This window comes from Podarcis melisellensis (assembly GCF_964234715.1).
Source record: "Podarcis melisellensis genome assembly, contig: HAP1_SCAFFOLD_104, whole genome shotgun sequence".
NCBI classification, from domain to species: Eukaryota; Metazoa; Chordata; class Lepidosauria; order Squamata; family Lacertidae; genus Podarcis; species Podarcis melisellensis.
The window spans coordinates 139,348-151,663 of NW_028113093.1; the positions used below are offsets into that span (position 1 = coordinate 139,348).

The window sequence follows — 12,316 nt, forward strand, 5'->3', positions numbered from 1 at the left end:
GACAGGAGCAAACTGCAGAAGATCCAAGTTTATTGCGCAACAGGTTCAAGGCGAGATTGAACAGTGAGAAAGGGGTGACATGAGTTTTTGAAACTCCCTCCATGTCCCAGAATACAGTGCAAAACACGTCATGAATACATTAAAGAGAGGTTTGGTTACACAGATTACATCATGAATATATTAAAGGGAGGTTGGGTTACACAGATTAACATATGGAGGAGGGAGGGGGGAATATGCAGAGCTACACCGGATTAACATAAGGAGGAGGGAGGGGGGAATATGCAGAGCTGGAGATATGCACAGATAAACACTTCCTGGGGATGAGAAAACAATAGTCCCAAATATGCATAGTCTGCCACCTGACATTGTCTGGAGGAAAGGCTGATCAGAGCAATTTGAAAGGATTAGGGTCTTGACACCTTGCTTGAGGGATTTTGCTGGACAGGGGAAATGTGATGGAGTCCTAGGGTAATTGAGCAAACTGGCACGCTGATTTTCTATGAATTTTATAGATTTTAGTCCCTTTTGACATTGACAATTGGAAATAAATTGATATATTGTAGCGAAGAAGAAGGTGAAGAAGACATGCCCCCCCTTCCGTAACAGATCACTAAGAGGAAAGCTGGAAAACAGACTCTTGAGCCATATTGCCTGATTGCTCTCAAGCAACCAACCGATACCTCTAACAGTGGTGCTTCAGGTTAAGAACAGTTTCAGGTTAAGAACAGACCTCCGGAACGAATTAAGTCCTTAACCTGAGGTACCACTGTATATTTGGACAGCTTTTCTGCTGTACCTTATTGGAAGGAGAAAAATAATCATTTCCTTAATAAGAATTTAAACAATTTATTTAACTAAAACAATAACATTATAGCATATATATCCATGTTTGTTAACTGATGTGGTTAAACATTTTTTTAAAAAAAATTCTTAGAATGAATTTTAGCATATATGAAAAACTTAAAATAAATCCTTACTCCCCAGTGAATAGCCGTTGGACTATAATGCAATTTAAAAAGAAAAATATATTTCGAAAGATTTTTCCTCCAAAAGCATTTTATTTTAGAAATCCAATTTAATTTTTTTAAAAATGTGATTTAAATCAAAGAAATCCATTTAAAAAATAAAAATAAAAAAATTGGGTCATTGATTTTTATCCACCCTGGTCTGATGTTGTGCAGCGTGAACCAGGATTTCCCAACCTGGTGCCCTCTAAATGTTCTGGACCATATGCTGCCTGGGGCTGGTGGGAGCATGTCGAAGGGTTCAAGTTGAGGGGAACTGCCATGAACTATCACAGGCAAAGGCAAACTCGGCCCTCCAGCTGTTTTGGGACTACAGCTCCCATCATCCCTAGCTAACAGGACCAGTGGGTCAGGGGTGATGGGCATTGGAGTCCCCAAACAGCTGGAGGGCCGTGTTTGCCTATGCCTGAACTATTGGGAGCCCAGCTTGGAGGAAGGTCCTATTTGCAGATGCAAGAGATGACTTTCCCCTAGTGAGAAGGAGTGGTGGCCGCCAGTCTGGGGGGCTTGAAAAGAGGACCAGGCAAATTTGGGAAAGCAGAGAAGGTGACCAGTGCAGGATCTGTAGACTGGAAGAAGAACCAATCCATGAACTTGATTTGGTGGGGTGACTTGGACCCCAGGAAATGTTGCATTTTTTTTCTTTGACTTTTGCAACTGATCGTTCCCGATATCTGGGAACGTTTCAGAACCCGATATTGTGCAGTAAAAGTTTTTGTGACTGTATTGTGCCAAATATGGCCAATATTTCCTCTTTGCTCTCAAGAGCAGTTAATTTGCCAGGCCTGGGCATTTGGCAGAGCAGGCAAGCAAATACTATATGCAACAGAAAATTTAATAAATAATCATACTGGGAGTGGTATTGTCTGTTTGTTATTATGGTATGTATTTTTGAGTTTTTATATTGTAAACCGCCCTGTGATCTTCGAATGATGGGCAGTACAGAAATTTAATAAATAATAGTAATAGCCACAATGCCTAGATTCTGTTTGTTCATGGCAGGAAACAAAGTGCTTTAAATGAATGGTGTGTCTCCCAGTCCGGAGGGTTTATTTCATCTTCTTTGGAGTGTTACTTTAAAAAAGAAGAATAATTGATTGCAATAGATTTTACTCCAAATGATTTTTGCAAGAAGTCTATTTCTAGGCATGTGGGGGTTTTTTTAGAGAAGACAAGTGGCAGATAGATGGCAACTGTTCTCTAGACAAAAAACATGACACTTTTCTTCATTTTATTCCCAGCAGAAGACATCCAAGCCTGGACACAACAAGGTAAGTCCTTGTCACGAATTCCTCGCGGCGCTTTTAGCAGAATGCTCAGAGTCCCAGGTTCTTTAGTGCAGTATTTATTATTGTGAGCTCAATATATATACAAATATCTACAGAAGCAGTTCATCTAATCAGACAGAGTACCTGCACCTTGAGGCAAAAGAAGACTCCACACTCATCTACACCACTCCACCACTATTGGACAGGCTTCCCTTTTAAACTGGTGACAGCCAATCACATTACTGCTGCATCATTCTGACCCAGCACTTCCACAGAGAGTATTGGATCTGTAGCCTTATTGGAGTTCACTGATTGGGTCTGCGTTGCTCCGGGACAGGAGGAAGGAAGCCAAATGACACCGAGGTTGATTCAAAGAAGAAAGAGTTTATTCTGCTCTCCGGATAGCAGAAGGTACTTGCATGATCAAGTCCACAGCAAGTCCAAAGAAATGACAAGTTTCATGCAGTATATATATCCTCCAGGCACCGTCTCCCTCCTTCCCATATAAATCCAACCACGTCAGCCTATGTACGCAGGTTGACATCACATATGTTCTTGCTCTGGTATTCTTAACCATAAAAGGGGATTCCTTCCTGTACTTATAACCATAAAAGGATCTTCCTCTTCCTACTCTTATCTGGGAGGAATAGGTCATCATCTCCGGGAACACGCTCTGGCGCTGTTCCCAGATTGGGTCTGTGCGTCTTTTGTGGTCAGCACATAAGGCACACACGCATCATCCCTGCTCTACTGGAACTTGGCAAGGTCACTCATTGCCGCCACAGACTGATAAGGGAGAGAGCTTCGAGCACAGCCGGGTTTTTGTTTATACATTGACTCAGAGCTCAAGTTAATGGATTTTAGCTAAGGAAAAATAGGGATTTTGGTACTGCCTTCACAGTCAGTTTTGGGTTTGGGAAACCCATTCCTTCACATCAGCCTGTTGCAAACTGAAGCCTGCAGACTTACTTGCACAGCATCCTGTGAATCCCAACACTCCTCCTTAAGTCAAAGGCTTGAGACCTAATAATTCTCTTAGGTCTCGAAATTTAGGAGCATCCAAACATTTTGTATACAAATCTGCCACATTACATTTTGTGTTACAGTGCTGTACCTTGAACACATTTCTTTCCAAAGCATTTTTCACATTTCCGTATCTTATAGCAATATGTTTGCTCTTGCTCTTAAAGTTCTGTTGGTTAGCAAGCTGTTGTGCAGCCATGTTGTCACTGAGCACAGAGATTGGCATTTCAGAACGTATTCCAAGCTCTTTTGTTAGGCAAGCAAACCACTCTACTTGTGACACACATTCGCTTATGGCTGAGTACTCTGCTTCACAAGTACTTGTGGCAACAAATGTTTGTTTCTGGGATTTCCACTGAACCAGGGCATTTCCAATATATATGGCATAGCCAGTGGTAGACTTTCCATTTTCTCTGTCTCCCCAGCTGGCATCAGTATATTCATACACTTGCTGATCAAATCAGATCAAATCAAAACTTTATTAGCAAAGCCAACAGGCCACAGCTATACAAGAGTTAAAAGTGAAAATAGGGATAAAAGGAAGAAAAGAACAAGCAAAAGGAGGTCCGTCAGATGAACAAGTCTGTCACTCAGATGGTGGCCCTCAATTTCGCAGCTCTCTCGATGTACCTCGCGACCTTCTCTGTTATCTGACTATCCGTATCAGATAATAGAAAATACAGTGTAATGTCTGGTGAACGGCCGGGGTTGGAGAGAATGAGTGGAGTAATAATCTCATTCCTTAGGTCTTTGTAAAGGGGGCAAGATAGAAGGACGTGGGACACTGTTTCCGTGTTACCATCTCCACATGGGCAAAGTCGTTTTTCAAATGGAGTCTTTTGGTAACGACCTTCGAGTACAGCAGAGGGAAGAACATCCCATCTAGCCAATGTAAAGGCACGTCTGTATTTTGGGATGGTTAGTTTAAACAAATATGAAGCTGGAGAGTCAAAATGAGAAGGGGGAAAGTAGGTATACCATGGGCACAGTTTCTTTAAGATAATCAGGTTGTTTTGTCGTTCAATGTCTTTCAGGCGCTGGCCTATTAGACTCTTTGCTTTAATGAGGCCCATTGATAGTAGGGACTGTGAATGCAGACCGCATGTAAGGAGTTTTTGATGCACAGTTTTGAACCACTTGCTTTTGTGAGGGTCTTGCATTACTAGAGGCAGTAGACCAGGTGGATTCAGATTAAGACGAAGCCAATAGTTGAATGTTCTCTGCCAGGTCCGAGTTTCCACAGATGGAAGGCAGGCCTCGAGTCGTAATGCTGCGTTTGGAACACAGGAGGGGACGCCGAATATCTGCCTTAGAAATTTAGACTGCACAGTTTCAAGACTGGAGCAGTGGTTCCCCGTCCAGATTTGTGCCCCGTACAGTAACTGCGCCAGAGGTTTTGCTTGAAAAACTTCAAGGGCTGCTGGGATGTATCTGCCCCCCTTCGTGTAAAAGAAGCGGGACAGCATCTTGATACTTTGAGCTGCTTTTTCTTTGGCACATTTTTGATGGACATCCCAGGACCCGGTCGACTGGAAAACGATACCCAGATATTTGAAGGCTTTAACCTGTTCAATTGTCTGGTTATCCATCCTCCAGCTGTACTGTCTGTGTTTCCTTGCAAAAACCATAATTTTGGTTTTCTGATAGTTTATTGCAAGTTGCTCTCTCCTACAGTATGCTGAAAATTCACCTATGAGCCTATTTAAGCCTATTCTTGTTCGAGATAGGAGTATCGCATCATCAGCATACAAAAGCACTGATATTGATTTGTCAGCCAGTTTGGGGGCGTGGAAGTCCGGAGATGACAAACAGTTAACCATATCATTGATGTAGATGTTGAATAGAACTGGGGCCAGGATGCAACCTTGCTTGACCCCCTTACTGACAGGAACTGGTCCTATAAGATGGCCATTTAACGAAGTTCTTACATGCATCACCGTGTCTTTATATAAACAGCTGATCAGAAATAATAGTCTTTTGTCTATACTTGATGTGCTCAATTTATCCCAGAGTCTTACACGTGGAATTGAATCGAAAGCAGCCTTTAGATCGATAAAGGCTGCATATAACACCCCACGGGATTTTTTGGCATATTTGTCAATTAAATAGGCTAGGGTGAAGCAATGGTCTATGGTGGATCTGCCTTGCCTGAAACCCGCTTGCTCTTCCGCTAGAATAGCTTCAGTTTCCAGCCAGCTAGTTAGCTTGATATAAAGATGTTTGGCATATAGTTTGCTGGGTATAGGCAGAAGGCTGATTGGTCTATAACTCGCCGGGTCTGTCATGGGTCCTTTTTTATAGATTGGGATAATTATTGCCTCAGTCCAACCATCTGGGAGTAAACCCGTTGAGTCGATCCAAGAAAATAAAGACGCCAGCAGGGGGGCCCACCAGCCAATGTTGGACTTCAGAAGTTCGGCAGGGATGTAATCATTCCCTGGGGCCTTGTTGTTCTTTAATTGTGCGATTAAATTCTCAACTTCCTTTGCAGTTACTGGTGGCCAATGAGGTAGGTCCTCCAATTGAATGCATAGTTTGTAATGTTGGGCTTCCTGGTCATAGAACAAAGATTGAAAATGGCGCAACCACTCCATTGGTTCCACTGTACAGATGGAATTAGTACGCTCCTGGTCCAGTAGACCAGATATGGTTCGCCAAAAGCAAGTAGTATCTTTCTCGTGCGATGCCTTAACCAAACTGTGCCATGCGGCTCTTTCAGCTTCCAGTTTCTTTCTCCTTAGTAATTGTTTGTAAGACCGTCTCAGATAAATATAAGCATTAAGTAGGAGGGCAGTCCCTGATTTCCTGTATCTCTGGTAGGCTGTTCTCGTTTGTCTCCTTGTTTGCCTGCACTCCAGGTCAAACCAGCTAGCTCCGTCCTTTGCCCTCTTTGTAGCGGAGCTATGTATCACTGTTGTTAAATGGGGTTTCAATCTTTCCAAAAGTAATTTAAAGCGTTCCATAATCGCATCTACTGAATTGCCTGATACAATAGCGGAGCGAATAAGCTTTAACTCCACTGACTGAAGAAGGAGGGTTAGATTTTCATTCAGTATTGGGGACCATTTGAGTCTTTTGGGGGCAGGTATATCCAAATTTACAGAAGGTATATATTGTGGCTCGGCAATAGAATAGTCAAAAGGCCGACCTGCAAGCTCTAAAATTAGAGGTAGGTGATCACTCAGAGTATTGTGGCCCACTTGGAACTTCCTTACAAAGCTGTGAGCAAATCTTGAGATTAAGATATAATCTATAACGCTTCCCCCAGCCTTGGAGAAATGGGTATATTCCCCGGGGCGGTCCCCCTCTATATTGCCGTTTAATATCAGCAGTTCCCTCCGTCTGGCAGCCTGCACTAAGCAGAGACCTGGGAAATTACTTCTACTATCTTTGGACAGTCGTGTCGCACCAATATCCGTCTGTTCTTCAGGGTCCATAAATTGGTTGAAATGAGTGTATAGACTGTTGTCATCTGTTCCTATACGAGCGTTGAAGTCTCCACACACAATAGTCAGGGCAGACGGGTAGGTAGATTCGAGAGGCTCTAAAAACGCCTCTAGCTCATCCTTTTTTTCTAGTCTGCTTCGAAGTAAATCAAGTCTTTTCAGGATCTCAGTTTGAGCTGGAGAATGCAGTGACCAGAATCGCTTTATCAGCGAGAGTTCTTCCTCCAAAGCGGAGTCCTCACTATCACACGTGAGAGGCCAGACGCCAGTTGGATGTGGGGCTTCCTTTTTTTCATTTGGTACTGTTTGATGGAGATGATCCTGCTGGAACTTATGCTTTCTATTTCGATGGTTTTGGTGGTTGGTTTTTTCCCTTTTGTGAACTTCCATTCCTATGCTCTTGGGCCCCATCAGAGAGGTTGCAGGTGCTCTATTTTCAAATATTCTTAATAGGACTATTCTTTCTTTTTTGAATAGGTTTTTAGCTCTAAAAATGAAACTGGCCAGATTATGGTCTAAAAAAGTAATCAATGCTCGTACCGAGCAATCATCTTGATGTAGATACTCTATAGCGGCTATGTCAGTTGCTTTTACTACCCCCGGTAAAATGCCACTTATAATGGACAAAAAGTGGTCTATACGGTCCAACCCTGCATAAAATCTAGGCGGTTTGGGGTAATTAGCAAAGACAAGCTTTTGTGGGATTAGGACTAAACTCCATTCTCTTTTGGGACACAACATCTGTCGAGCTTGGGAGGAGTGGTTCCCCTCAATAGTTTGGGTCGCCTGCTCACCTCTGTCTACAGATTCTGTGCTGGCCATAAGAGGACTCTGGGGCGGTATAACTGTAGATGGATTAGTTCCTTTGTCCCAGCTCGGTGTTGATTCTTCAAAACTTGATTTAGATTCTTTTATGGGTGTATCTACTTTACGTGTCTCTTTGATGGCACTCGAGTTGGATTTGTTTGTTCCACTTGTAGAAAGGGATGGAAGAAGGTTAAAGAGCTTCTGCCAATATTTTTTACAGGTACGGTGAGTTGTCTTAAGCCGCCTTAGGTTTTTCATATTTTTGCTTTTCTTCATCTTAGGCTCAGCTTTTTTCCTCCGGGGTTTGCTGGGGAGTGGTGGATCCGGGCTGGCTAGGGGATTTGTATTCTGGTCTGAAGCGCTCACATGTTGTTTGAAATTATCCACTAGGGTCAGGAGCAGCCCGTTTGTTATCGCTAAAAATTTTTTAACGTTAAGGAGATCCTTAGAAATCTGGTAATCCTTAGAAATCTGCTGATCATATCCTGTATCCAGCACCAGTTTGTAATCTTTTGTGCCTTTCAGATACCTTTGGGTTCTTTTAAGCGCTACCCAATCTCTCTGAGCCAGGTCTGCACTTCTTTGGCTTAACATGTGCACTGCCAATGTTATGTCGGGTCTCGTCCAGCAACTTAAATATAACAGGAAACCTAACAAAGAATGAAACACAGTTGCATTCTCACATTTTTGTCCTTCTGGTTCATTTTTGTACTGTTTAGTTATGGGAGTGTCAACCTCATTTGCCCTCTCCATTTCATATGTCTTCAGTAACTTTTCGATTTTTTCCTTCTGACTCAGAGAGTAGACGCCCTCTTCATTTCTCTGAACCTCTACTCCTAAGTAATTCTGAATCTCTCCCAAATACTTCAGTTTGTATTTGTTACCTAGGCTGTTTATAAACCAAGACCCTTGTTTTAGTGCAGTTGTTATTAGACAGATATCATCAACATACAGAAGTAAATAACAAACACTTCCTTGCACCATTGCTGAATATAAACAGGAATCAGCCAGGCTTTGTTTGAATCCCATCTTTTTCAAAGTTGTATCTATGCATTCACGCCATAGACGTGCACTTTGGTGTAAACCATATAGTGCCCTTTGCAGCTTTAACACCATGCTGTCTTTTTCCAGCTCATAACCTGGTATTTGCTGTAAATACACCTCAGTGTCAATAGGAGCATTTAGATATGCTGAGGCAACATCAAAATGATTAACTTTTAACCCCCTCAGACTTGCCATTGCTAAAACTGATTTTACTGTTTCAGCCTTTGCTCTTGGGGCAAACACTTCATCATAATGTATCATTTTCCTTTGTGTAAAGCCCCTTGCAACCAGCCTGGCTTTCCTCTGACAACTACCATCAGCCAGCTTTTTCACTTTAAAAACCCACTTACAGCTTATGGGCTTTTTACCTTCAGGCAATTCTGTAGGTGTCAGCATTGCCCTTGAGCCAGTGTCACCAACTAGACTCATCCACTTCAGCCCCAACTGAGCTAGGCGAGCTGGGTAGCACTTCCAGAGACCACCTTCTGTACAGGAACAGGTCAAAGTGCTGTGGACTCACAGCTTTCAGTTGTGAGCACCAGATTCACTTCCACAAGAAGACAGTCGTCGCACAGCAGAGTATAGCAGAGTACAGCAGAGCATAAACGACTCGGAGAACAGCTCTGTAGAATATCTTCTTTATTCTATCTACAACTATAATACAGAACTATATATGGAGCTAAATGAGGTCTAAACGAAAATGAATGCTGAACTGCACTGAGTGTCTGCAGCTGCTCTTAGCAGCAACCTTATCTATACACACGATCTCTCTCTAACACTCAGTCTCTCTCTCCGACACTTTGATGTGAGGCTGGAGAGGAATAAATAGAGAGCAAAAACCGCCCCCTCCTCTCTGGAGAATCAGCAGAGAACATCAGCAGATTCTTGGATATGGGAGGGGTGAAATCTCCTCAGTAGGTACAAACACATTGTTATTTAGCAGAGAGTTATACTCTGCCTGCATTGCCATTAATCACACCTCTTTCTCTAGAGTAGGTAACTCTTGCACTTCTTCAAAGTTTGCTGGCTCAGTTACACAAACCTGGTTTATGGTGGCTGGGAACCCATAACGGGCTGGAGGTTGGCCTTTATTACTTCTTTCAGACCTCCTTGGTTCATTAATCTCACCCCCTGGGCTACCTTCAGGACTGCTTTTGGGGTGGATTGACTCTGGAGATTTACCTCCTCCTGTCCCTGTTGCACTTTCTCCCCCCCCCCCCGCTCCATGCTAGCAGCTGGAGAAAAATGCTCAGTCTTTACCTCCTCCCTTTCAATTTCTCTGGGAGAGCTGCCAATTCTTAGCTTTCTTTCAACGGCCTTATCAGGTACACTTGGCAGTAAAACTTTTTCTGGCAGCAGGTTTGCATGTATCTTGGGCCAATTTCTTTGCTCATTAAAGCTGGCTGACCAACTATAACTCAAAAGATTTTTATCATCTTCAAACCTGTAGGCTTTCGTACCGCTTTCATACCCAAGAAATAGCAACTGCTGTGCCCTTTTCCCACCTTTTCTTCGGGTTTTTTATAGGTATGTCAACCCATGCCTTTGTCGCAAAGATTCTCAAATGTTGCAAACTGGGACTTTTGTTATAGAGAATCTTATAGACCACAAACAATTTCCAATATAATTCACTGTCTTAATACTCTCAGCCCTGTATTTAATTGGAAGATTTGCATCTGCCAACAATGCTTTCAATTGTGTCTGCAAGACACCTCTCCTACGCTCTGCTCTCCATTCTCCTGAGGAGTCGCCACATTGGTAAGCCTATGTTTAATCCCTTGGGATCGCAACCAGTTTCTTAGGGAGCTTGCCATAAATTCTCCTCCCCTGTCTGTCTGAATAGAGCACACCTTTTGGCCAAGTTGTCTTTCTATCCTTCTTACCCAGAACTTCAAAGTTTGGGCAACATCAGATTTTTGCTTTAATGGATAGACCCAGCCAAATCTAGAATAGTCATCCACTAGGATCAAACAATACTTGTTGCAGGAGACGATTGGTGGAAAAGGACCAGTTACATCAGCATGATCCAACTCCAGTGGTTGTTTTTTTTGTTTTGTTTCTCTCTGGCTTGCTCTTGCTACTGGGCAAGCCCTGCTTTTAACCTCCTTGCAGATATTGCAGTCTAAGTAATTATCACAACTTTTAATGTTTTTCATCACCCCACACAACTCCAATGTTTTGTTCAGCACCTTAAAGCTGGCATGACCAGACGCCTGTGCAGCATATGAATACACATATCATGGGTCGGGACATTTTGCACATTCACAACCTTAGACTCACACTGCAGTACATACATATTAGTTCTAAGGTTAGCATTTGCCAATACTGCCCCATTTTGCTTTATCTGGCACTGATCTCCCACAAAGTTTACTTCAAAGCCTGCTTTTGCTAAGTCAGGAATACTCAGGAGATTGTTTTGCAAACTAGGCACACACAACACATTCCTGAATGTGTGTCCCAGCTGTGGGAACACAATCTCCCCCTCACAGGCTATATTAGCTTTCTGGCCTGAGGCAAGACTTACATGGTTTTGTTTGAAGCCCTAGCATCAGTTAGCAATGCTTTTCTTTTACAAAAAGTTTGAGAAGCTCCGCTGTCCAGAACCCACAGCTCTTCATTTTCTTGGCCATCTGCAGACACCCAAGCGTTAGACTCTCTCTGCTGCCTCCTGTGCTTCTGCTGTTTTTGTTGTTTCCTCGGGCAGTCCCGAAGCAGATGTCCACTGGACTTGCAGCAAAAACACCTTTTTACTTTGTTGACCACCAGCTGGTCTGCAGCAGCTCCTCCTGGTTTTTTCTCCTGCTCCCGACACCTCTGCTCTTCCCGGCTGTTGTTCCCTCTGGGATGCTCCAGCAGCTGGGCTGAGGTCATCTTTCACTCTGAATGCCTGTTCTCCTCTGCATACAACCGTCCGGTAACGTATTCCAGAGTCAGCTTATCAGTCTCTACCGACTCGAGGGAATTGACCAGCATATTATAGCTGTCATCAAGGGAACTCAGGACTATAAAGACTTTGTCCTCTTCCCCCACAGGCCTCCCTCTTAAGACTAGCTCCTGGAAACAGCCTGTTAGGAATTTTAGGTGGTTCACCAGGGAGTCCTCCGGTGTCTTCTGACACTGGTACGTTCTCCTGGTCAGTGTTATCAGCGAGCCAGCTGTCTCTCGCACATGGACAGCCTTGAGCACATTCCACACCTCACTTGCCGTCACCTTATCAGCTACATAGATTAGCTGGCTGTCGTCCACTCCAAGGATGATCGTAGCCAAGGCTTTCTCATCCTTTTCATCCTCCTCAGGGGGCTGCGGTGGATCTTCCACCACTTTCCACAGGCCCTCACGCTTGAGGAAGTGTTGCATGCGGACTGACCAGATCCTGCCTGGGGCCGTCAGCTTCTCCAGCAACACGCCAGCTCTGGACTGCTCCATCCCTGCAGCTCCCCTCCAGCACCCACGGCTAGATAACTGCCACCTGTACTCATGCGCAGCGGAAGCGTGCTGGGCCCATAACCCTGTCATGAATTCCTTGCGGCGCTTTTAGCAGAATGCCCAGAGTCCCAGGTTCTTTAGTGCAGTATTCATTATTGTGAGCTAAATATATATACAAATATCTACAGAAGCAGTTCATATAATCAGACAGAGTACCTGCTCCTGGGGGCAAAAGAAGACTCCACACTCATCTACCCCACTCCACCACTATTGGACA

At 43.6% G+C, this 12,316-nt stretch overlaps 1 protein-coding gene across 1 annotated transcript in view; it reads left to right on the forward strand.

Moving 5' to 3' along the window:
- Positions 1–12,316, forward strand: part of LOC309362395 (maestro heat-like repeat family member 5) — a 63,524-nt gene that overhangs the window by 27,560 nt on the left and 23,648 nt on the right. The window contains exon 5 of the mRNA XM_081931743.1: positions 2,270–2,296. Within this exon, the coding sequence (XP_081787869.1) occupies positions 2,270–2,296 (27 nt within the window). The remainder of the gene's footprint in view (positions 1–2,269; positions 2,297–12,316) is intronic.